The following is a 26,940-nucleotide window of genomic DNA, read 5'->3' as shown; positions in this document are numbered from 1 at the left end:
TGCTTGTAAATCTAGAAAAACCTCAGTTTCCTCTTATGGCACCGTTCCTCGTTAAGGCGGTCCCCAATTAGTCTCCAATTCAGAGCAGAGGGGTATGTTTGACTCCTAAAACAATTCATTTAATGCCAATTGATTTAAGACCAAAACAAATTAAAATAAAAACTTACTGACCAAACACTTCATTAATTTAAAGGAATGCTTTATTAATATCCAAACATATACAAGAAAAAATAAGTCATTCACCATAATTGTCCAAATCAAATCCCTTTTCTACATCAGTTAGGCCCAGGATCTAAATAAAGCTGTAAAAACGCCACTGTCCTCCAGCCTCTGCAGCGACTAACACTTCCCATTGGCACCCAAATCAAAAGATTTTTTTTCTATCCACGTCTACAAAACCGATAGCAGCTTTTAGAACAGGCGACATGTGCACTGGTGGGGGCGGGGAGAGGGGGGGGGGGGGGGGGGTTTAAATCTAAAACCGTTTCTTCCTAGTATGTTGAGATCTTTGTGTATTTGATAATTCCTCAGCTTCATACAAGAAAAAAAAAAACCATTTTAGAAGTCAATTTGTTGAGATCCATATTTATCTCGACAGAGCAGAAAGGCAGAGCCCACTTGGGGCAGAAAGACTTTGTAACAGATATCTAGGGATTGGCAACTTGTTTTTAAACTGATTGCAAATCATTTGTACAAATACCAAAATGTCACACCTCTCCCAAAAAAACAAAACAAAAAGAAAAACAATTCACCTAACAGGAATACATTAACTAGCAAAGTGATCAACACAAAAAAAAAAAATACACGGCAGCAGTTATAAAGCCGGGAGGAACCACATTTTATTGTTGCAACATTGTAAAATATTATTGGCAATGTGAGACATCGAAACACCTTTATTAAATCAACAGCAACACAAGATTGACTGGGCCAACTTGTGTGTGTGGGCCTCATGCAGTAATAGTATTTAACGTGTGCTAACTGGAGTGCATTGAGGGGTTGTTAGCCAAAGTCTCTAATGGCAACGAGCACTTTATGACAGTTTGTGGCCACTCAAGACTCAACATTTATGCTCACTCTCCCAAATGGTTTAGGAGAGCCTGCAGACTGGTTCAATCAAAACCAGTCTGTGCAACTCCAAAACCTTTTCTACCAGCTGAATTATAACAAGTGAACCATTTAAAGTGAGTAAGGCTGATAGAGAAGCATTGACATTCAGAGTAGTGTACAAAGCGACGCCTCACATGGAGTTCTGAACGCTAAATAGGATAGTTACGATTATCTGTAGTGTTCATGAGGTTCTTTTCCATCATCCCACGTGGTCGAGAACGTTTCTTCAGTGTGGCTTTGAATAGAGGATCGATAACTGCTGCAGTTCACCATCAGAAAGGTAAAGCAGTGATAAATATTTTGATTTTAAATCACAGCTAAAACGGATATATATATTCCCCCCCCCCCCCCCCAAGTGTCTAAATTATTTCTTGCAGCACATTGCTTTCCTTCCATGTGGTTTCTCCAAAGTGGGCGGGGACACACTTGACTTATTTGAAGTACCTCATACAATCATCCTCCAAAAACGGATCCCAACGGTGCCTCCACCAACCGGAGAACTACAGTCAAACAGAGGGAAAAAAAAAAAAAAAAAAGGGGTTCCAAACATTCCGACACCACGGAGATTTGCGTCTGACTTGCAAATGACGGCGCAGAGTGAAACCATCGAGGTACACCGTCGTCAAATGAAACCATTTTGATTATGTTCTTTCGTGTACGATTAATCGTGAGGCCAGACGGGTACAAAACAAATGCAGCTCATTAGTCAGTTTCACAAACATTTCTACATTTATAAGACCACAGATGTACTCAGAGAAAAAAGGAAACTTAGAAGAAAAACTGTCTGTGAAACTGACCCAGACCCCCCCCTTGCTTTTTCCTAAACCTCCCTACCTGACACTGCCATTTGGCCGCAACAGTGACAATATATTTACTCATTTATTTTTATACATATTGATAAAAGTTATGTAAAAACATTTTGCAAAGCAGTGTAAAATAGTTTGTAATACAAAATGGTTTTAAGGTTGCTTTTTTTCCTTCCTGTTTTTACATCCTGGGAGTGTTTTGCCAGCCCCAGGTCTTCTTTGCATGGGGAGTATGATACAACTGAGATGAGAGATGCACGGAGCAGTAAAAGGTCTAAGGAGTGAGATGTGAGGACCCCCGACCCCGAGAAAAATCACTAAACTGTCACCTGTGTTCACATTGCGGGGGAACCCGCACAGCTGCGGGGAGGAACCCTGTGAAAGTTTGAGAGAGAATATATGGAGATACCGTGGAGACGCTAGCATGTGCAAACAGTGTGGATGTACGACGGAGGTCAAGTACACAATAGCAGTTAGAAACAAGAAGACAGAAATGGTAGCAGAACAAACCACCGCCTCGCTTATGCCCGTAAAATGCCCCCCACCGTCTACGCACCCTCTCTAACCGCTGATATGGGGCCCAGAAACACACCTACAGAGTGACCTTTTGGGGGATCACAAGACCAAGGATAAACGTGATCTTCCTCGTTTAGCTGAAGAGCGGGACATCTTAATAATGCCTTTTAAAAAACAACAACAAAAAACAACAACTATTTGGACTTGTTTGAACCAACAGAGTGATGTGCGTCTAACCGGGGAAGAAGTAGAGGCAGACGGTGATGATGTGACAAGAACACAGCCCGTAAATTATTCAGGTTTAGAGAGAGATCAACAAAACATCCTTTTCCTCCGCAGCAGGGCGGAAGAACGGAAGCTGCGGGACGAGCAGTGAGAGACGCTCGCCCCGCCTCAAAACCAGTGTGTTCTTAGTCTCCTGCAGACCTCGTGGCAAATAGCCAGTGGCGGCGCGTTGGTGAGCTGGAGGGTCAAAGGTCAGGGCTGACTCTGCGGTGTGAAGTGATTAACAGTACAGTCTCAGGTCGGGAAGAAGGTGGCAACGAGGAGGTAGATGTGGAGCAGGGATGCATTCAGAAAGACGGGTTGTCCTGAGTGGGGGTGGTGTCGGTGGGGGAGCCGATGGCCTCCTCGCTCCCCCTGGGGCCCACGACCTTGTGCTGGGGGGGGGGGGGAGGGGGGAGGAGGAGAGAGAGAGAGAGAAGGGCGCGGGGTTATTGATTGTCTGCGCAATATATAGTTTCTTTCCGGTCGGGGAAAAAATACCCTTCTGACTACATTTAATATGCATTAGCAAGTCCTAAAATCCATGACACTTCAAAGAAAAAAGGGGACGTTTGGCAGTAAACAGTATCCGAAATTACGTACGTTTATGAATGTCCGCTCACCTTCAGGTTTCCCATTTTATCCTCAAACGACTTGAAGGTCGCAGAGTTCCTGCAGAACAGAAATATAAAGTATGAAAAAAGGTAAAAACACTTTAGTTTACATTTCTTTACGTGCGTGTAATGTTCAAAACATTTCAACTGTTGAATACACACATCTCTTCATCTGGGGTTAACTTGCAATCAAAAGGTTTGTGAGAACCTGCTTTTAAAAAAAACCCCATTTAAAATGATTTAGTGGTTTTATGAGTCACTGCAGCCATGATAGTTTTAAGCAGATAAAGAAAGTAATGTGTGTTACACTGACAGTGATCAGGTTGGTGTGTTACTTTACCTCATGGCGGGCATACTTATAGAGTGGCGAATGGAATAGTTGCTACTTTGTAAGCATTAAGAGAGGAGACAGAAGTGCAAGTGTTATAAAGCGAGCGAGTTGTGACAAACACACAAAACACAACTGCATTTCAAACAACAACACCTAAGTTGGCCTCAACTCATAGCGCCATTTCTTATTTACGTGCACTTTAGACTGTAAAACACTTTTCAAATGGAACATTAGCTTCGTATAATAACTAAACAAAATGTGACTCAGATGATTAATTCTCTTGGTTGGTGCTACTTTGTTTAAAAATGATTTCACGTTTGCTCGCTGTCATGTCTAGAGAAGTGTCCTGGGAATTTTAGAAGAAAGACAGCAGCGCTGGTAACACTTTATTTTATGGTTCCCAGATTGAGAATCTCTCCCTTCAGTAATCTTGTCAGACACAAGATGAAAGCTGAGTCCGTCTACGGCAGAAAACGAAGCGCTTTTAGCGGACCAACATGGACGGTGGGGGGGGAAGTTCTCAGCATTGTTACATTGCAGCATTGTAAATGTTGTCCTCGTTAGACAAATATGGGCAAGGTTGAAAGACATTCAGGTCCACTTCAAGAACCATCAGCTCACTACATTTTTTCCAGGTCAGCATTAAATAGCTTTCCAATAAATAAATAGTAAGGGAACATTTTTACTTCAATAAAATCTAATAATTGGTCTTTAAATGAAGTAATCATAAAATAAAGTGTTACCAAAAAAAACGGCTACAGTTTTTGTTCAGGTACCAGCAGAAAACAACATGCTTCTTTAAGCGTTAATGCGCCACGACAATTAAGGAAAGAAAATAAGAGCATGTTGGGAAAAACAAGTCAAAGCATCAATAGAAAGAAAAAAAAAAAAAGAAAAAAAAAGTTTGAATTTCATTCTGTAACACATTTCATTCTGTACGATCAAAACCGGGCACGTTAGTCTTACCTAAAGGAATTAGAGAAAGGTAGAGCTCTGCAGGTCAAACCAAGGCAGCAATAAAACAAAACAAGGTGGGGAGAGACAGCGTGAGCCAAAAGCAGCAAACCAACAGCAGTAACCGGGGGAAACACAGCAGGAGGAGATAAAAGCGTTATCAGGAGGGAAAGTCTGTGTGTGTGTGTGTGTGTGTGTGTGTGTGTGACGAAGGACAGCGGACTAAAGGAACGTTGGGAGACCGCGTCTGGTTTCTCACCGCCATACTAAATGGCGTTCTGTTGTTACACCGAATCAATGACTACGGTTACACAAACCAAGTGTAACAGTTTTTGACCTTGTCCTAAAAGACAATATTCCTAGTAACCTGTTTACATGGCAAAGGAAAATGAATATTCCAACACAATTCCAAATACAACAATCTCAGGGGACAAATTTTGAAGATGCACAGGAAACACAGTGGATGACTGAATAAAAACATGCAGGGACAGACAAACAGTAAACATTGTAAAATATTGCTGGAATATGTTAGTGGGACATGAGAACCACACACACACCCATGCATGAAGAGTAAATATGAATGCGGTGTTGTTACATGGGAAGGACTCATCAACTGGAGCATCTGTTTTTCCATCAACAATGATGTTCTCATGCGTGTTTGACCCGGGCGATTCTGGCCTATTCTAGAGTTGGAAGTAATTACTCTTCACCCTGAAATCACACTTGTGTAAACACTACAGACATCGTCGAAAGCCAAAGACGCCGTTTTACTTTCAAACTCAGCATCTGGGATTTTCCTTTAAAGACCGACCAGTGGCCTTCTACGTCGTGAGTTTTTAGTGCCAAAAGAAAAGGCTCGTGTTTCAATGGAAAACCAATTAGCCCCTTTAGTTAGTCAAATAAACACATAAAACAAATATGATTTGACCGTCAGCTACTGGTTCTGGTTAGTGGACACATGAGGCATGATGGGTCGGTAAAATAAGACAAATGGAGAGCTACAAGAACAAAAGAGCTGCTTGTCACCGTCACAGAATGTGTGTGTCTGCAAGTCAAAGCTCTCACCGCCATCTACTGTAGGCGGCGCAGTGACACACAACCCCACTATGATATCAAGGTCGGAGATCTTTGTGGTTGAACACTTCCTTCTTTTATTCTTGTATTTTAACCAGACTGTCGGGAATTTGCGTTTGCCGTGTCATACCTCATGTCGCCCAGTCTCTTGCTGAGGACAGAGCCCACTGTGGTGAACGCTGCACTGGTCTTCTGTCCCGCCTGGGAAAGGGTCTCTTGAGTCTTTTTGTATCTGCAGGAGAGAGGAAGAGGATGATGGAAGGGAGGTAGGAATGGAAAGAAAAAAAAAAAAAAGAAAAAAAATGGAGAAAATAAAAGAACAGGTGGTTTGTGTAATAAAAAAAAAGTGGGATGGCAAAAAAAAAAAAAAACATTGAGGAAAAGAATTGAGTGCGAGCAAAAAGAAAAAGGAGTCAAATGAGCAGAGGGGGATGGGAAGGTAAAAACAAAAAAACACATGAAGGGGTAAATTAGACCAAACCCAATTTAAGTTGCTTCTGCCCTCAAAAGAAGAAGTGTCCCCCCGGTGATTAATAATCATACGGAAATACAGTCTAAGGGCTGGTTTGTCATCAAACAGGAACCTGGTACAATGTGCTGTTAAAGGACTTACTGATCAAATGAATCTAAAAGTATTGATACAGTAGTAACAATAATCTGAATGTGTTATGAATGAACCTCCAAAATGTTCAGTGCAGTCCAATGGAATTAAAGCGGAGATCAAGTCAAATGGAACATGCGATATCACACTTGGAAGACGAAGAACTTCGGGAATGTTTGTTTCAAATATTCAAACCGTTTTATCTCTATTCACATACTTTAAGTGTAGTGCTTGCAGGAAGCTGAAAAGGCTCCATTAATCCAAAGCACCCACAATCTTGAGTAACAACAATCGAGCAATATGAAAACAGAAGCGTCCGCCCTACCCGTGTGCACGATGGAAACAGATTTAAAACAACAACTTTGACCAAACACACCCAAGGATGAAAGGTACAGCAGTTAAGTCTGCTGTAATAAAGGAGGGACGACGAGGAGAAAAAACGAAAAACACAAAAAGTTTGAAAACTATCAAAGGTAGATTTCAAATCACGTTTTAAAACTGGTTTCCTTGAGAGAAAAGATCAGACTTGATAAAACAGCCTTGTTTTCTTTCGCGGGCCATCTCTCTCAGCCCTACTGCTTCCCAGCTCCAGCGCCATAACGAACACACAGGCGGTGTGACTAACGTGACGTGATCGGGCGCCTCGTGAGGTCATTTCAGCACTTTTTTTTGGTGACGATTACATACACGAGTAGAATGAACCTTCTCTTTCCACCAAAAGCCAGAATTAATAAGAGGAATTTCATAAAATTGTTGAGCGGTTCCTTTAGCAAAGCGGCTAGCTGGGAAGTTGACCTGTGGACAGGAATAACAAGTGTGGTCAAACTACTCCTGGTGGCACGGAAGCAAAGAAATATGGAACAGCAACACAAAAATAAATAAATCAGAACTGGCGAAAGCAACCAACAGGCTGACGCAAACATTCCCTCGGCGTGTGAATGGACACACAAGAAACACACACACGCGAGCGCCATGATCACCTGGTCCACCCAAAAATACACCAAGGCTCAGCAGCAGATGGTTCAGAGTCAGAGCGAATGCAGTTTGAGAGATAAACGTGAGGCTGGGTACAAACACTACAGGAACACTGGCATGCCATAAAAACCGGATAATCCGGTACTTAAACTGAAACTAAAATGTCTAAAATTGTCTTAAGAGTTTTGATAAAACAGAAACATGTTAATTTAACCACCACTTGAAAGAAAAAAAATAGATGGATAGTCAAAAGCAAAAAAGAGAATAACTCCCAAAAGCAAAGCAAACTTAAAGAAACCGTAGCAAAACAAACACGAAAAATGAAGGGGTCAACTCACGCTTCAGAGCGGGAAATGTCATCCAAAGTTGCTGAGGCAGACAGATATCTGAAGACACAACAGCAGGATAATGACACAGGGGAGAGGCACACACTCGCAATACACAACAACAGATCACAGTAGAGAGCGGCCCCACGATGGGAGGGGGGGGGGCAGACGCAACTTCAGCATCGACCGCCTGCTATCGTTTTACTGGTTGGATGTGCAGCAGGATTTTAAAGCCTTTAACATTTGAAACCAACGTGATGGGTGAACGTTTTCCTTTTAAGAGGAAGCGTACAGGGAAATAACAGGATTAGACACAACACACAATGTAAAATAATAATGTGACCAAACACTTTGGCTCTCATGCGGTTAATGAACAGAAAATGATTTCACATCGAAACCTCATTAGAACCAGTCAACAGGGAGGAGAACTGTACAGTCCACCAGAACATTGTTCTAAATTATTTTTAATTTACTGCTGGTTTATGAAGCCACGGTGCATTTAGATATACTTTCCTTGTTGAAAACTCTGAAATATGTAACAATGTATTATTGGGGAACCGCCTATACATTCACATAATTTAATTTTGGAAAATACTGTAGCAGCCCTGACTGCTGTTTATTATGGAGTGAACACCGCTTCAGTAAACCCAGAGTCCAGGTATTATAATTAACAGTATCCAATTAACCAAGATGGGATGGTATTTGGGATTCCGATAGAACGGAAACATCCGTAACACGTGAAGAAGAAAGTGGGGGATATTTCAGCATTGGGTGGTGATCCACACATCGATGAGGGGAATGCGGGTGCACATAGTTTTCAAAAGGTCCCCGTTTATAATTTGCCGCGATGTACACGGCAGGCAATTTGCCAAACGTATACGTCTCAAAAGCAAAAAGGCTATCAGCAAGAACGCAGCCTACTTGAGGAAAACAGTCCGATAGGAACTCTCAAACACCAAAAGGGTTGAAGCACCAAACACCAGACGGAACGCTCTATTCAGGACTGGTAACAAAGAAAGCTTCATCACACTCATGCGAGGAGTGCAGCCTGGACGCCATCTACAGAGAGAGGAAGTGTGTTTGTGCCGACTGCTCTTTAGAACAATCGAGCCGATAAGGAAGCAGAGCCAACAACACAAAAATAACGGGAGATCCAAGTCCACATTGATCTTTGAAACACAACCCACTCAACTCAGAACAGCTGATTACAGTTATACTGTGTGTGTGTCCTTATAATATATAATGGCATTAACATTTTAGAAATGTTGGTTATTTAATATATGAGAGAGAGAGGAGAGATACACAATTAGTCTCTTTTTGACATCTGAACAATATTTGAATTGGTTCAGTTATGTGTCTGCCTTTTCTTATCTTGCATTAATGGTGTTAAAGTTTGACTAAGTTTCACCTTAGTAGGAGGACGCATTTTTACATTTACGGCAGTTACAACAAACACGTTTGCGGTTTAACAAAAACAAGTCAAATATAAAAGCAAAGTGGCGTGATTAATAGGAGCCGGCTCTCCTTGTCGATGAGCACAGCGGGGGGTGACATCATACACGACAGCCTCGTCACATCCCCTTTGTCTGACAACACACCACCAGTGTGTAACGGCTGGATTTGCATTTGCAGCAGAAGACAATGCTTTTGAGAGCAACAAAATGTGTTTTTGTTGGAGGGAGGACATTGAAGGACCCTCAACGATGATTTGTCCAAAATGCTACAATAAACTTCAGCAAAGCCAACAGAAAATAAAAGGCAAGACATTGAAAATATAAAACATCAGCAGCTCTGAATGAGCAGAGCTTCTCAACGCACCGCATTTTGTTTCAATAAAAAGTCTTCATCTCTCATTTGACTGTAATAGCCAGGCAACGTACAATTTAAGTGGCCCATTGCTTACTTTATTTGGCTCAGTTCAACTCTATTTGCACCTCATAACTCCTCTCATCATGTTACTGTTAAAATAAATAAATAAAATAAAAACCAACATCCCCTTATTTTCACCTCCCGTCATCACATTCCTCTCCTCCCACTTGTTGCTGCAGCAGTTGCGAGCTGCCCGTCTGTTCACCGGGTTGCATTCACGTCGAGGATGAGAGACCAAAACAAACAAACAAACAAAAACACACACACACACACACACACACACACACACACACACACACACACACACACACACACACACTTCCTCTGCTACTCTAGCAAATATGTAATAATCCACTATTGTTCTGGTTCGGTGAGCAAACACCCCACAGAGAGAGGAGTGAGAAGAACAGGCAGATTCCGGCGTGTGGCTGCTGTTTGTGAGGAAAAGTCTAGAATCGTGTCAGCAGTCAGTCGGATGAGCCTGCCAATCCGGTTCATATAACAGGCGGCCAGGTGGAAAATTCCATTAGCTTCAGACGCCGCCGCAACGGAAGCAGAAAAACCACCGCGTGGCCTGGATCGGCCCAGCAGTACTGTAACATCGTCAAAATAAATGTCAACCTCAAAACCAACTCCCGGGGAAGCTTTATCTACTCTGGGAGTTTATTAAAAAAAAAAAAGATGAGATTCCCATAGAACAATTAGTCCCCCCCAGTTTGAAATTCAGTCCAATACTGGTTAGACATGAGAGAAAGCGGCCCGTTAGGCCAACGAGGGATTCTTAAGGAGCCACACTGATGGCATCGTTGAGGTCAGCCCTCCTTTATCAATACATTTTAGACAGAAAAAGTCAGTGTGTGAGTGTTTTGCCCCCTGAAATATTAAATGTTTAAATCAGACCATACAAAGTTGAATCTATTTTTATGAATATTTGAAGATTTCAACCCAGATCCTATAGCTGTACACCTAAACTGAAACAAAGAAGATTTTCCTTCATATAATATTATACGTTATTAATTAAGATAGTTGCCGTGGCTCTGTGATGTTTTAATAACATAATATTGAAGCTCAGGAAAAACTTTCACGGTGCCGTCTTGTGCTCAGGGGCCTTTTGTCTCATAATGCCTCAAATCCAGGCAACTACTAATGGGCATCAGCTGATCACCAGTTATTACATCACTATATAATTGCTTTGACATTGTGTGCCAGTTGATTGTATTTAGCTAGTGAGCCCCCCGGCTCAAATCCTTATGGAACTATTGCAAGAGTTTGGCTCAATCTAGTCCAATTTGCAAAACAAAAAAGGTGAATTGGTGATCACAAACGCGGCTTATTTTTGCTCGAGCAAAGCCTGGACTCTAGCTTTCAAACTAAAAGTTCTACAGCCTGGTGAATGGTTATAAACGCCCCGAAGGAAGCGTCTGAGAAAATGTTCAATATTGAAGGCCGCTGCTTTGGAGAGGAAGTAGAGAGGAGGACGTGTGTCAGCACTTCTAGACGGAAGAAGAGAGGAAAGCTGACCTCTGGGAGAGGAAGTACAGAGACAGATGACACTGATAAGAGGAGGTGGGGATAGAAAACAGGAGAGAAAGACTAAACTAACAGCTCCTAGTTCTACCGTCTGCCCTGACTTCTATTTAAGAAATGCTGCCACGTCTCTGCAAACAGCACTGCTTCAAAAAAAGATATCGGATTATTAGAAACAAACAGTGAGTCACGGGTCACAGTAAGACAAACGCACACTCAGTTCAATCAGTTATGCAACTCAGACTGAAGAGAGACACACAAAATCCCACTGCAGTGCTACACGTCTAGCCGTATGTGCAACAGGCGTCTGACAGCTGCAGGAGAACTGATCTGGAATCCAACAAAGCAGGTTTGTCACATCTGGAAAAGCTCCTCAACAGGGTCGCAGAAACAAGAAATATGAAGATGCAAAAGACAGTTTTACAACCACGAGAAATACTTTTAATGTTCACCTCAAAGCGCCTGCTAAACTGAATACGATTCACTTAACTTAATGCTTCCAACATTCATTTGGAAGCATTCCCTTTAAGCATCTCATTGTATACGAGCAAAAGAAGAAAAAGAAAAAAAGGAATCCTGATGAATGTCCTGCAAGCACACACCAAGTCAAACTGCAACTGTTGCGATGCGAGTGTTGTCAAACATGGTTAGTAGGTGAGAAGGGAGAGTCAAAGTCAGAGCGTGAGAGAGCAAACAGCGCACTGACTCACAGATCCAAGCTGGTAACTCTCTCATTCCACTCGCTCAGTTTCTCAGTGGTTCTCACATAGCTAGAAAACACAAACATGAGGGTGTTACACCGCTGGGGTGAACATGGAGGATTTAAAGCACGTTGGCTTGAAGAGGAAGGAGAATCTTTGAACACATTATAAATGAAGTATGAACTAAAATATGGTCTAAATAATGTAAAAGATGTAATTATCCTTTAAAAAAAGAACCTTCCATTTTTGGTGGCTGGTTTTTGAAGCCACCGTCACTTGTACAATTCATATTGTTCTGATTTTCACTCGAGTGAAAAAGACCCGATCCTGACAAAATACTGGAGGTTTGACCGAATATTAAATAAAACAAACAAACGAAGTCTGAATGAAACGTCACCAGGGGTACAATAAGGGGATATGAGACTTTGACCATCCCTGTATACAGATACATGGCGTCATCTTCATGATCAGCAGCACAGCAATGATCCCTTTACCCTCGAAACATCAGAATAATTTGAAAAAGTTTTGACTGTGTGCTCAGGGTTCTTCCGTGAGTGAACACCTTCTGCAGAGGTGTAATAACTAATCATGAGGGATCATCCCGATCCAAAGAGTCTAACTTGCAAAGTCGAAGCATTAGGTTTAATGTCAAACAGAGAAGCGGCTTTGTAAAAGAAAACAATAAGCCATGGTGAACACAGGATATTAATATATACATTTTCCATCCAAAAATGCAGCGCCTTTGTCTCAGCCAACGTCGATCATTCAGAATATAATTGGAAGACTTGAGAAGCCCGGATGAGTCACCACATGGTGATTAGTTGTGTGACTGGCCTCTTTCTGATAAAACCGCTATCAGAGAGAACGCGGGGAGGTCCGACTCATCGCACCGGCCCGGCGCTCAAAGCCACTTCTACTTCGTCATGCTTCCAATCACGCTAGAATACTTTTTAAAATGCGGGCATTGGATACGGATTCCTTATTGAAAAAGGAGCCTCATCTTTTATCATTTGCGTTTCAAAACATTAGTTGGAGATTCCGTCTGGTTCCTAAACTAAATGGCCATCTGCTAAAATCAGAGCAGTTGAGTTTTTTTTTACCATTAAACATCAAGGCAGTTTTGAACATTTAACCGCCTCAGCTTTGTAGAAGCCGTCATCCTGCTGTGGATAAAGAGTCATTTATACAGGCGGGGAATCATTTTCCGTCTCGTCGCTGTGCTTAAATAATCCGGCCGGATTAATACGTACGCGTTGGAGGTTTGTACGTCTTGCCAGCTCTTGGTGAAGTTCTGCCGGAGTTCGTTCAGCGGGTTGAGACCCAGTTTCCTTTTCAGGTCTGCGGCGTGTCGCTCTTTGGCCGAGAGAACCTGACGCAGAGTGTTGATCTCCTCCTCCACCTAAACACACAACGGAGACGCCTTGAGAAGTGATGTCTCGGGTCGTCCTCTGTATTGTGCATTTGGGTTTGGAATATCTTGGATAATGATTTTGATTGTCTCTCTGCAGTCTTCTAAGCGGTCGTGTTGAATAGATTTATACATCGGTTAATATTCCGGCTCGTTACAGGCATTATAGCAAACGTGGTTGGTTCCTTGTATTCGTGTTGAGCTGTTTTTTAGAAGGACATTTCTCTTTGTATTTGCTTTCTGCAGGTTCAACCGTCAAGTCTGGTTGAACCACTCGACTTGTATGGGTATTTTCACAGTATCACAGTATAACAGTATCACATGACTATTGTGGTCTCTGGTTACATGTCAACATTATGGGGACTATGGAACATCCGGGCCCTACCTTTGTAAGCTCTGTGCGGAGCTCCTCGGCCTCCTCCTCCGTCAGGCCAGGTGGAGGAGGGTTCGCTGCGTTCCCCACAGCCCCCTCCACCGGCACGTCAGAAAGGCTGTCCGAGTGGTCCACTACAAGGCCCTTGTTAGGAGAGTTCAGGTTGATATCTGGAACAAGAAAGCAAGAGAGAGAGAGATGGAGGAAAAGGTGAAGGATAGGAGACGTTAATGGGAAGGCAGCAGGAGGCTAAAAACACACACACACACACACACACAGACACACTTCGATCAGTTGAAGTGTTAAAAGCTTAGAGTGGTTTCCTAAGAGTATTCTACCCCCCCTCTCCAGCAGGAAGAGAAAGTGTCAATTAGTTGCACTGCACTCTGGAAAAAGACCCATTAAAAAGGTCAGAAAGGACACAATGCAGTGGACCAGAAAAGGAGGACAATAAACTTCCCAAAAAGAACAAACGACAACCATAAATCAGTCCTGGTGTAAACCGTAGGTTTGCAAAAGCAGAACAATATTACTTTCTGCACTAAAATTCGTCAGCATTACTTTTTCAATGAGTCCAGCCTTCGTCATTAACCTGAAGGCACCGGCAACAATTTGGCAACTCCTAAAGCTTAGCACTGTAAGAGAATACGTCACAAAAAGGGAAAAACAAACAAACAGGAGCTGCATTCTGAAACTGGGTGAAAGTACACAATCATAACTGATTACCAGAAGAAAAATAGCAATTTTACGGCTGGCGAGGGATGAGTGGGCCTGTTCCGCTGTCTTAGTAGTCCAACATTCAAACACCCATCCAGCTATTTTATATAGGTTAAAATAGTTTGACCGCTGGTCTTTAAGCGTGTCGGAGCAGAGGATGGAAAACACACAAAGGCTCCCACCGAGCGGTGTCTCAGAGAATAAAGAAATAAAGCCAGACAATCGAGATGTGGCTTCAAAATCTCTAGACCATGTGATCCCTCCTCGGCACCAAAACTCCTGATCGGAGTGACGATGCACAAACGAGTTGAATCCGTGACTTACAGGCCAACTGCACACTCGGCACAATCGGGCAGCTGTCCCCGGTTCAGCACTCCGGAAGAGTTAGCGGGCCATCGTGGTGGACAACCCACTGAAGCCCCCACCACGTCAATTAGTTGGCCTGCAGGGCTGACCGCTCCGCGTCAGTCTGGCACACTCGCTCGTGGTGTGCAACAGCGTATTGCAGAGTCCCGTGCGGCGCTGCCAGGTGTCTAGCCGAGACAGCGCACGCGTGTGTGACAATAAGTAGGAATTAGTAGTAACGTTATAGCCGTGAACATGGCAGCGCATTTAGCTTTAACACAAGACACGGCAGACAGACGCATAATAGCGCCACAAACGATCATCATCTGTGGTTAGTGCTGCGTAATGCAGAGCTTTAACAATAACATCCGCATGAGAGTTGGCGAGGGATATGAACGCTCCGCCCGCTACGTATATGTTGATTGAGCCAACAATGATTCAGCGTGGCCCACAGAAAACAGAGGATGGAGAGAGAAATGAACCAGGGCTCCTGTAGGAACAGGAGAAAAAAAAAAAAAAGATTTCTTTCTGGGATTTAAAGGTCAAGCTCGGTACTGTGTGTCAGACGCACCTTGATTTGTTACACACTCCAGAAGGCACCCTGACAACAGCCAAAGCTCAGTTCTGTTGCATGTGTCATTTGACTCATGGACGATCACAGCCACACCCTTAACTTGAATACCCTCTGCTGCTTTGCATACATTCCTGTGGATATTGATTTAGAAAAAGTGACCGGTGGTGCTTCTATGATTGATGATGAACTTTGATTTAGACTTTATCCAAATCTGACAACTATTGTTGGCATTTGGCCCATTCAAAAAATGTATAAATTATTATCATTTCTATAATTCATATTAACACAGATCCTTAAAAGCAAGTTAACCGCACAGCTCATATGGCTGTAAATGAGCTGTGAAAAAAAACAACCCATGACATAGCAGTTTCAACATGCCGATTGATTCCCAATCGACTACCAGCGGCTAACACAACAGGGATAACACGTTGCTGACCGCGTTGTCTTTACTAGCAGCTGTTAAGTTAAACTCAGCATTGTAGAAAAGGAAGAAAGCAGAGTCACGGTTTGCGGCTTTGAGGAGGGTCACGGACACGACGCGGATGGATCTCCACCCCCGTCGATGCTTATGTTTTTCAGCTATTGTTGTAAAGTAAAAAAAAAAAACTTGTCAAAACATACATTAATCTCAAGTAACACTACAAGCATCCACGCGTGTTTAACCATAATCTACTAAAAACTTAAGTGAAACGTACACAGTAACGTTGATGCATTTAATATCACACGTTCTGCTGCCCAAGGGTTACTTTAAGTTTTAACTTGTGATTTAGAATAAAATACATTTTACTTTAGTCCATTACTGGTTTAAATTAAGAAGGTAGCTATCGGAATACTGTTTTCCACCTCTGGCTGAGTCAGGAGCCGTCAGTGACAGCGACGGAGCAGCAGCTAGCATGCTAGCAGCGCCGAAGATGACCGCACAGTTAGTCAGCAAATCCGGCTATAGTCGACTATTAAAGGGGGATTCAGATGTACTGCACGGACACGTGTTCGGATAAAGGCGAGGCAGAGGCCATAGCTCGTGTTTAACTTTGGGAAGCCACTAAAACAAAAGTGCTAACTTTAGCTAAGCGTTTAGCTAGCATTAACGTTTGTCTTTTTGTTTACAAAAGATATAAACTCGAAACTCGGAATTTAAATTCCGGCGAGACTCACAGAAGGTATGGTGACGTGGTTCACTTGTGACACGTAGGCATGTCAGTCGATCAGATAAAATTATCAAGAAAAAGTTGTCAGTAATACGAAACGCTTTGCCTTCCTCTTCACCGAACTTACTCTTGTCCCTGTCAATTACACCAGCGGGCCCATACGGTCCTCACGACTGCAACCATGTCCGGTTTTATCATCTCCAAACACGTAGAACCTTTCAACTACACAAGCGAGCGGCATTATTATTGGGTAGTTATCTATGTGCTGGATACATTTATTACAACAGAGTTATCTGTGCCCACCAAACATTTTAAGAATTTCTGAAGCTAAGCTAAACGCTTGCTAGCAAAAAAATGTAAGTTACCTTGACTGGCGGGGTCCATTTCGGTGTCGATTTCACAGAGTTAGAACTTCTTTTTTTGTTCAAAGTTGACCTCGAGGGGTATGAAATGAGGATATCGAACTAGTTAAGTGTGCGTTCCCCTCGGCGTGTATTAATCTTCCTGGTTTTGTAGACTGCTCCCACTCAGACAAAGTCGTCAACAGAAACTCAAAACAGCCCAACAGCCAGCTCAGCTTAAACGGCTCTTTGGAAAGCTCACGACAACAGTCACAGAAGCACGTCCGGTATGGAATTTCAGAATAAGATAAAATAGAGCAAAAGATAGATAAATACGTAAGTCAAAATATATGTATTAACTTAACTAATATAGGTATTATACATGGCATATTTTAAACAAAAATGCGGTGCCCTCAGTCTACTGCTGAAAATGATAATATACTTACGCCAAATCACGGTAAAGAAGAAATGCTATATTTATTGCAGATAAAATTCCCAAATTCTTACTCAAGAGACTTCAATGAATTCATATTTTTTGTTTTATAATGGGATTTAAATGCCCATCGAATTGAACGTATAAACGTGATCTTCGTTTCCGTGCTTTTATTGTAGAGGCGTGTCCTTTAGACAGGAAGTTTCTCTCTACTGACAGTAAAGTTTTGGATTTCTGAAAATGTCTTTTCCGGTGTAGTCTAACAACTTCACACAAACACTTGAGTTTATATCCCACACAAAATTATATGACAAGACCTGCGTACTAATCATTTATTGTTTATTTACGCAAAGCCTCTTTAATACACAAAATACTTGAAGTCAGAAAAAGTGAGTGACTTGTTTCATCAATGCATGTATGAAACACATCCAATATCTCATCTGAACCACTCTGTCCTGCATCAGACACCAGTTTACATTCACCAAACACTCACAAAGTGTAGTCACACTCACAAATCCACAGAAAATGCTGCTGAAGCTGCATAAAAAAATCAAACAGAGCAGTTCATTTTGAAACAAAACCTCGCTGAGTAGAATGTTACATCCAAAAAACTGGTTAAGAAAGAATGTTTAACTCATTGTGAACAACTGCTACATCTACTTATCTGATATCACCTAAAAAATGGTGTTGACATCTTAAATATCCTCTAACTGAAAAGAGAAACAATATTTAACACAGACCTTTATGAGACGTTTTCTGAGATTTTAAATATTTAGGAACTTAGGAAGTGTCCAAATTATTTGATTTGACAGAAGACTAAAATGCAATAGGAAGTATCGCAACATTGTTGTTGATATCGCAGCTATTGTAAGATGCTAATAGAGTAAACATCCTAATAGGACTAGTTCAGGCTACATCTTCCTCTTCTACTTCTACTGGGCTAATAATAATACTTCCTCTTCATTGAAAAAACAGATAATATTTTCTCCGTTACTTCAGGTGACAGTGGAAAAATAGCTAAAATACTTGCGTTGAATAATACCATAAATTAACAATACTCCATTTCAAGTAAAACAAATGCATTCCAAATGTTACCGACGTAAAATAAGTAATTTTGGAAAAATATATTTCAAGTATGAAAAGCAAAAGTACTCAAAGTACTCAAAGTACTGTATTGGCAAAATACAAAATGGCACCTTTAACAATGTCATATTTCAATAAATTGTTATATTGTATGTTTCTATCCACTTATGAATAAAAGTTAGAGCATTTCATTTTTCAATTCTTGCACAGGGTGACACGTTTAGATATAACTCGTAACCAAAACAGTCAGATGAATAAAGTGGAATAAAATCAAATGAAAGTAAAGTAAACTCTAGTAAAGTACATCAAAATGGCTCCTCCATCAAATACTACTTCTTCTCTGCTGTAGTATGACTGCTAATGCAACAGGAAACAATAACTTGACAGTTGTGAAGACCTTTAGTAAGAATGGCAAAAAGCTATTTCCTCTCATAATAAAAGCCCGACGTTTTCCCTTGCTGATAAAACTAGTGTAACTTTGGAGTAAAAGTGTGACCATAAGCAACAAGTGTCATTGTGGCGCTGAGCTCCTGAACCTGACTGGAGGGCAAATTTCTTTCTCCTTAAATCATCCTCTCCGAAGCTTCTCTCCTATTGTCGGGGGAGTTTACCCAGCAGAAGCAGTACCTGGGTGTGCTGGGGGATCTCAGTCTCCATTTGGAGCAAAGGGGGGCATCAGATTACTTGATATGAAGACTCAGTATCAAATAGAAATAGTCATCATGAAAACAACACGTTTGTCGTTCACTATCACCAGTGGTGGAGGACGTGTTTAGATCTTGTAAGTAAATGCAGTAGTGTCACACTGGAAATTAAATACAAGTTAAAAATCCTATATTTAAAATGTAAAATGAGAATAAGTATATTAGAAGTCTAATCGGGAAGAGCATTCAAGAAAAAGGTACATTTAGGAAATGTTCCCAACCATGCAAACACAACGTATCATACAGCATGAAGCAGAGGGGTGTCGTGAGTGGTGTCAGTGTTGTTTCAGTATAAAAACATCAAGAATATTAAAAAAAAAATACTGTTGTAATGGTTTAAAGTTGCATAGCTAAAGTGTCAGGGTATACCTGAGCTGTGCAGCAGCGAGGATGGTTGGGTCTCCCGCTGGTGTTATGTTCAAATGAAGCAGCCGGTGTAAGCCCAAACCTTCTGCAGGAGGACCAGGAAGGCCAACAGGTAGAAGAGCATAATGACAACCTGGAGGAACATGGAGGGATGGGCAAGGGAGAGGAACATGGAGGGATCATGGAGGTGCTAAATGATGAGATAAATATGACAAAGTGAGGAGATGAGCTGATGCAGCAACTAAAAGACTGTAATGTGGAGAAGGAAGGAACGAGGACACAAAACTGTATTCAGAGGTTACATAACCATAAAGTACTTTTGCTGCTTCTGCTAGTACTGAAATACTGTCTGCTTTTAATACTAATAAATAAATATTGTTTAAACATCACCTTTGTTTTTAATTGCTTTTGCTTGAATAAACGTATTGTCATCGTTACTATCATTGTTACAATGAAACAAGCTTAACTTTTAATATACTCTTCCTCTTTACTCATTTCGCTTCAATTCCCCAAAAAACAACCAGACAGGGACCTAAGTGGCGAAGCATTTTCAGCAGGAAATCAATCCAAAGTCATATTTGATCAAATCAGTAATCAAGTTGTGATCCAATTGAAAACCGTTAACAGGCTCAGGGTTCCTTTAATCGACATTAGAAAGAAAAGGAGGAGCTGAAAGTACCATTTGTGTGTTCGTCTCCTCCAGCTCTTCACAGCCGGTGCCCCCCTTGACCGCACCAGGAGCTGCACATCCCTCCGCTTGCTCCTCCTCCTCATCCTCCTCCTCCTCCTCCGTCGTTTTGTTCTTCATCAGAGCGGGTTCTCCACCATTTAAGTCGGGCTCCACCGAGTCTCTCACCAGACCAGCAGCTGGTTGGACTGGGGCTGATGTTGGTGCAGCTGGTTTCACTGGTGGGGATATTATTGTTGGGTTGAGCTCTATAACTGGTTCTACAACACGTTGTGGGTTCTGCAGGGAGGCTTCCTGGTGGTGTTCTGGTTCAAAGATGTGGACAGAGGGCTCTTTGGGAACTTCAGGCTCCTTTTCAATTTCAGGAACATCTTGCACAACTGCTGAGAGAAAACGATACGTGCTTAGACTGAATGTACACTTTAATATGTTACGGTTAAAGCTTTATGTGATTAAAAGAGTGTTGGTCGAATTCTTTAGGTATAAACTCTGTGAATTAGTGCAACGTCAGCATGTCTCAAAGAGTACCAAGGTTGGTATTTAAACTATTTTTATACGATTAGAGACAATAATCGTAGTATTTTACTGCATGTTTTGTTTTTTCTCTTTTTAGCTAAAGACATCCATCTGTGGCTATTTTTGTTTAATATTTAGAAATATCCCAGTCATCATTTTCATTTTTAAAGTGGCAGTGTAGCAATGCAAAAGGCTTGCTCTTGGAATAGGGTTTGGTTTGGACTCATAGACCTTAAATAACAATATAAAAAAAACCATCAGAATGTTGTATACTCCACTGTCCGGCATATTAACAGTTTGGCCTTTACAAGCACATGTAAAAATATTATTGTTTTTACTTTTTAATGCTATTTTGTCTGACAATATTTAACAGCACTTTCACAAAGTGGACAGTAATGTCTCTTGTTGATACTACATGGTGCTGCTGAAATGTCTCTCATGCAAAACAAACGGTGTCTTACAAAGATAAAGTTTCAACGTAGTTTCCCAGGCCGTCCCTCTTCCTACCTTGGAGGAAGTCGATGCTCTTCAGAGCCCTCTCCTGTCTGCTGAAGTTAAATCGGTAGGGGCTCAAACTCTCATCACCTGGTTTCAGTGTCTCAGCTGGAGAGAAGCTGGTCGCTGAAATCACTCTACTCAACAGACAGAAGGGGGTCAATGAAAATCGAGGTATGGGGAGCAAAGAGTGGACGAAAGAAAAGGAAACAGAAAAGATTTTAACTGTTTAAAAATAATACCATCCAGTGGGCTACAAATCCTAAAATGTCTTGTCACAACACTCACTTTGTGATCAGCTCTCTTGAATTCTGAAGAAGGGAAATTAAAAAAATGATACGGCGTTATTTGAGAGAATCTGGACTCAAACAATGATTACGTCTACATCTATCAGGTATTGTTATGGACATGCTTTTTCAGGCATCGACTCAATGCAGCACCTGCACAAACGCAGCCGTGTCCCGCTCCTCCATGCTGCTCACGGCTCTCTCCACCAGTTTGCAGTTGGCTCCCACGGTGTCTCTATGGCAACGGGCCAACGCCTGGGCCCGGCCTGTCTTTTCTTCCTGCTCAGAGCTGATTCGCTGCGTCATCACCTTCATGATGATAATAATGAAAAAGACAATAATAAACCACTACAACTGTGAGCACTGTTTCTGCCGCTATGACTTTAACTGCTTACATATAACTTGGATATATACAGAACATACGGGATTTTGTATATTAACATTAAAATTTGCAAAACAACAATATTATAAAGTCTATAAAAAATATGTGAGGAGTATATATATTGACATGTAGTTAACTTAATTAGGACATTTAATCTCTGTTTATTCAGATCTGCTACTGCTCTCAGTGTGAATGCCTGTTGCCAATTACTATTTTTATATTTACCTCCGAAAAATATAGTTAATATAAAATAACGATAATAAATATATAAACGTGCAGAGAACTTTTAAACAGCTGACCTTTTGTCTCTCCTGCAGGATCGAAAACACACAACTGAACTTCTCACACACGAGTTGTTTCTGAGTCTTACTGTTCTCCTGCAGAGAGAAGCATGAAGGAGAGTGCATGAAAACAGCACGCTCATCTGGCCAATGTTTCTGCACTATTAGAACTGGAAACCAAGTGTGTGCTGTGCTCACTTCCTGTCTCTCTGTGAAAATGATTTTCGAAAATAGTCTTCCTAAAACAGTCAAATGTGTACATGGTAGCATGGTAGCTTTTATCAAACAAGAGGAATAGTGCATTTGTTAGGGACTTTTTTCAGTGGGAGAACAATCCATAGTTTTCTAGTGAGTATGTGAGCGCACACACACACACACACACACACACACACACACACACACACACAAACACACACACCTCTATTTTTTTGCAGGTCTCCTCCAGCTCATTGATCAATGCCTGGACTTTGTCGTTGACTGCCACCAAAGAACTGACTTCTCCACTCAGCTCATCCTGAAAAAGAAAAGGAAATTAATTTGTGAGTATTACATAATTGTTATTTGCAGCCTTTAGTAATAGTTCTGCACTTCACTTAATCAAAAGTTTGTTAGTACCAGAATTCGGAATTAGTTTGACAATCAAAGAACGGACACGGCTAGCATCTTTCTCCGCATGTAGATTTCCACAGATGAATAGCAGAAGGATAAATGAAGATTGAATAGACGTATTAATAAAGCTTTCCAAACATGAAAAAAACACAGGTCTGTACCTTCTTTTGCTGATAGATATCTGTCAGAGGAGCCACCTGACAGGACTGATGAGCTCCAAAAACCTTACACAGAGAACATGTAGGAACCTGACAGGTGAGACAGTAAATGTTCACCCTCTCGCCCTCATGGTCCGAACATGTCACATGAGCAGAAGGTGGAGGAGGAGGTAGTGGGCTGGTGGAGGGAGAGAGAGAGAGAGAGAGAAGAGGGGAAACACCACATGTCATATGTATTTATGTCATGGAAGCACACTGCACCACATTTCATGATTGCCTGTTACGGTCGTCTCTCCTCACCCTGCAGCGTTGCCGTTGTTGCCGACTTCCTGTTTGTAGACGTCGACGATGTTCTCTACCAGCAGGTTCCTCTGCAGGCTGTAGACACCGTGGCGATCCAGCACAACTTCCTGTCTGCAGGTCGGACAGCGGAAGCGACCACTGCTCACCTGCATGGTGGTGCGAGCCTGGAACAAGGAGGGCTGCACAGAAATAAACCCCGACAGAATGTTGTAATTATTCACACAGGAATGCTCAACCCTCCATGACGTCTCTAGATCAGCCAATAGCAAAGTCTGGGTCGCAGGTGGTTGAAAATATATTAATAAATGAAAAAAAGACATGTAACTGTAATCATATACAATAGTATAAAAGGCTGCGGGACATTCTCATTGTTTGGCATGTGGTGAATTAGGTCTCAATGGCTTCTTCTTTTATATGGTGATTTTGTACACTACATAAACCTACTTGTTTATTTATTATCTACACACCTATTTTACTAACCCTATCACTGACCGGTGAGGTGACATCATGCATGTCTCTTAATACATTTTTTGAGTTGATATCTCGGGTTGTCCATGTCAGTTCCGGGTGCCTGGTTGTGCACGTGGGCTCACGGCTCTGCAGAGCTCACGTACGGCGGTCACAGATGATAATGCCGTCCCCACCGACCACTTTTATCAAACTTTCAAGGTCAAACAACCGGGCCCACGGATTTCAGGAAAATGTTTCAGTTTACAGCACTTTACTAACAAAAGGATAAAAAAATACAGATTGATAGTAGTGGAAACCAATTAAAGAATTGAGATTCAGGGGGAAGAGCGATAGACGGGTGAAGAAGAGGACAGATGAGCAGAAAGGCAGAGGGAAGGTTCGAGGTGAAACACGTCCTGAAATAGTGACCTTTAATAAGCTTCAGCTGCTGCTGGGAGATCAGCTGGTAGAGAGACAAACACTGAGCACTCAGAAGGAGAGATGGTTTGCATGGGCAGCTTGAGTTTATATCACTTTTGTCAATATTCACACAATTTAACAGTCTGCACCAGTCTGTAATTATTAAGAGGACCCCGGGAAAAAACGTTTCTGTATCCACAGGCAAATTTTCAGATTTCAGACTATTAATTAATAACAAAATTAAAACTGGTGATATCTAAAAATGTCACCCAAGGTTCCTTCCCATTCAAATGATCAGATTTTCTCTGTAAACGTACGTTAGGTACGTAACAATAATCCCTACTAGTATAAAAAGTTGAGGACTGCGGGAAGGTGAGCTGTTAGAGGAAGCTGACGTTAGAAGGCCAAGAGGTGACGGGATGGGGACATTCACGTGATATCTTCTTAGAGTCGAAGGTCACAAACATGAGCATGTCAGTAAGGAAGTAGTGCACAGTAACTTTCCATTCAACATGCCTCACACATGCAAGTTAACGCACACGTGAAGTGTGCTTGGGTGTGCATGATAGTCCTACTGGGTGGTAAAATGTCACTAGAAGAAATAGTGTTATTTCCAATATGAAATATTCTAAAAATGATTATGAACCTCAGACGACCTGATTTTGGAGATAAAGGAAACTGATACCTTTGTACTTTTTTTTAAGTAAAATTGAAATGCATAATACTGAATATTTCTGTGAAATATAACTGTGTTATTTTCATCAGCAAAAAAAACAAAGTACTCACACACATGGGTGATCCGAACAATAGCAGTAAATATAACTCACAGCAGGTGACAACGTTCCTGAGCGAACGAGTTAAACATCCACACATCCCATTTTAGACACTGATAATCCACTGACCCCAAACACACACACACACACACACACACACACACGCACACACACACATCTGACACAGGCTTTGTTTGAGTTCTCTAATATGAACAATGGAGTCCTATAGTATGACAAATGAGTGTGTTCCAACACATGCAGTACATACAGAAAGGTGAGCACATACAGGGATTGTATGCTCAAAACGCACAGTACAAACATGTGTATATACACACACACACACATGTGCCGCGTCACCGACCTGGTACAGCTCATTGGCACACTTCCTGCAGAGGTTGTGCTGACAGGGCAGGATGACCACCGGTTTGCTGAAGAGCTCCAGACAGATGGGACAGATCAGCTGTTTCTGCAGCGTTGCCAGCGCCGCCTCGCCCTGCACCCCCCCGGCGGCCTGCAGGCAGCTCGGCTCAGCCCGCTCGTCCAACTCCACCTCCTCCTGTTGGCCCCACAGCTGATTGAATGCACGCAGTGCCGGCTATTGTTTGATTTTTATTTTCTCCCTGGAAGACATTTCTTTGATTGATTAATTTCTATGAAAATACACCGTACAACTCGAGCTTTGTTTGAGGTATGTAGGTTAATCATGGAGGAACCAAGTTCACATTACTGTTTTCACCGGTTTCCATATTTTCATATCTTTTTAGAAGCCTTAAGTAGGGAAAGATCACTGTCGTAACAAGTTAATACTATAGATGCACCTTTTGTAAAAGCTCTAAGAAAATATAATATTGTAAAATGTAATTACTGTATATGGCTTTGTACTTTCCACTATATATTCTTTTGATATATTCAACTAAAATGATTATGGTGGATTAGACCTCAATCCCAGCTGACATTTGACTTGTCGTGGTAGAAAAAGCACAGGTGAAATGCCATTTAATACGCATGTGCTTTTGACATGGCAAAAGGGTGTATAAGTATCTCAAACTGCTAGAGACTTAAATAAAGTTCTGCTGCATATATTTGTAATGTCCTACACAGTGGGGGTCACTTGGGTTGTCACTATTTGATTTAATCAGACACGTTCATTGAACACATTGAACAAAAACTGCACATTCAACCCAGAGATCAAATGTTCAGGCTTTCTGTAGAGTTCAGTATTATAAGAAAAACCATCATGAGTGCAACATATGTTAAAAAATGGCCAAAACCATTGTACCATCATTGTGGTAGATCACATGAGAGCAATGTGTGCTTCTTCATCGCGGTAAAAAGTGTTAAAAAGTGTAAAAACATGCGAATTCCCCATTATGGCCCTATACAGAGAAAAGCAAACAGTCAAGGCGGAATGAAATCCACCCGATGACTCACCTTCTTCTCCATCTGTGTTGGTGTTCCTCCTCCGCTGCCTGGCCCTTGCTCTTCTTTAGAGTCAATCACATACTACTTTTTTCCCCCCAATTCTCTGTTATAGTATTCAAATTCAAAGCACGAACGAGAAAATAAAACAAAATACTGAATTACTTCTTATTGCTTCTCTGTATTTGTACAGATTGTATCTGTTTACATGCACAGAGAGGGACCATGATAATGTCCCACTATCTCATTCACTTGGAAACTAATTTGTTGCAGCTCCAACAGAGAGAAGAGGGCACCGTTGGCCTTCTCAGGTTCTGGAAATACCCAACTCCCTCACTCAGACGGCCTTCGTTGCCTCGGCGAAACTTCTCATGTCGCGTTACAGTTCGAAAAAATGTCACACACAAAAAAAAACAATTTGGTAAAAAATGAGGTCCAAAAAAGTAATATCAAAGTCAACCAGTGGGAGAACTGCTGGGGTCTCATCCGGGGGGAGAAGGTTTGTGACCTCTCCTGACACCAAATCCACCGGGACAGGGTGTCTCCCCAGCTCTTCACCTCTTACTGCCCGTCCTCCTCTTCCTCACACGCCCTCTCCCCTGCTCAGCCAACACTTCCTCCCTTCTTCCGTATGTCCACCTGAGCAGAGACTGCTGGGATTGTTTGTTGGAAGCGTCCTCGCCATCCACAGCCGTGTGTGAGTCTGTGTCCGCGGACCGATTGCAGTTGGGTGGCGTCAGGTTTCAGTGCCTCTGAAGTAACCCTAACACACACACGCACACACGCACAGACACGCACCATATCAGGCAGTGGCTGGTATGTGGACGCTTTAAGACCATGCCGGCAGTGCTCGATCTACTATTACACACAAACTGTCCTCTTAAAGGTGCTTACCGTGGCCTTTTAATATAAACGAATAGTTACCGCATTCATCTTCAGACACTTATTGGAGGGTAAGAGGACCCCTGCGAACAAGTTAACCGCTACATGTACAGCAATGTT

The 26,940-nt window shown here is 41.9% G+C and overlaps 2 protein-coding genes across 22 annotated transcripts; both read right to left on the bottom strand.

Moving 5' to 3' along the window:
* Positions 1-182: 182 nt before the first annotated feature.
* Positions 183-16,845, bottom strand: tpd52l2b (tpd52 like 2b). 17 transcript variants are annotated; one of them, XM_040193060.2, is made up of 10 exons: positions 16,596-16,824; positions 13,459-13,616; positions 12,916-13,064; positions 11,675-11,734; positions 7,581-7,628; positions 5,797-5,898; positions 4,605-4,631; positions 3,648-3,692; positions 3,297-3,365; positions 183-3,088 (listed from the first exon to the last, which is right to left on the bottom strand). In XM_040193060.2, exons 1-9 carry the CDS (start codon positions 16,612-16,614, stop codon positions 3,299-3,301), a joined length of 675 nt encoding a protein of 224 aa, XP_040048994.1. In that variant the 5' UTR covers positions 16,615-16,824; the 3' UTR covers positions 183-3,088; positions 3,297-3,298. The 17 variants fall into 17 exon arrangements, with proteins under 17 accessions (XP_040048994.1, XP_040048990.1, XP_077946579.1 ...); XM_040193056.2 differs by having other exon boundaries at positions 3,317-3,365; XM_078090453.1 differs by having other exon boundaries at positions 3,648-3,689.
* A 481-nt stretch (positions 16,846-17,326) lies between these two features.
* trim101 (tripartite motif containing 101) lies at positions 17,327-26,726 on the bottom strand. Of its 5 annotated transcripts, none has more exons than XM_040194379.2 (12): positions 25,951-26,726; positions 24,881-25,075; positions 22,874-23,055; positions 22,577-22,751; positions 22,225-22,320; positions 21,825-21,902; positions 21,297-21,452; positions 21,145-21,167; positions 20,869-20,993; positions 19,837-20,228; positions 19,161-19,290; positions 17,327-18,892 (listed from the first exon to the last, which is right to left on the bottom strand). In XM_040194379.2, exons 1-11 carry the CDS (start codon positions 25,960-25,962, stop codon positions 19,210-19,212), a joined length of 1,515 nt encoding a protein of 504 aa, XP_040050313.2. In that variant the 5' UTR covers positions 25,963-26,726; the 3' UTR covers positions 17,327-18,892; positions 19,161-19,209. The 5 variants fall into 5 exon arrangements, with proteins under 5 accessions (XP_040050313.2, XP_077946552.1, XP_077946559.1 ...); XM_078090426.1 differs by having other exon boundaries at positions 17,327-18,738; XM_078090433.1 differs by having other exon boundaries at positions 17,327-18,738; positions 19,837-20,225.
* Positions 26,727-26,940: the final 214 nt, after the last annotated feature.

This window comes from Gasterosteus aculeatus, chromosome 2 (assembly GCF_964276395.1).
Source record: "Gasterosteus aculeatus chromosome 2, fGasAcu3.hap1.1, whole genome shotgun sequence".
NCBI lineage: Eukaryota > Metazoa > Chordata > Actinopteri > Perciformes > Gasterosteidae > Gasterosteus > Gasterosteus aculeatus.
Note: the sequence above shows the minus strand (reverse complement) of the source record. Positions and strands in the feature narration are given on the sequence as shown.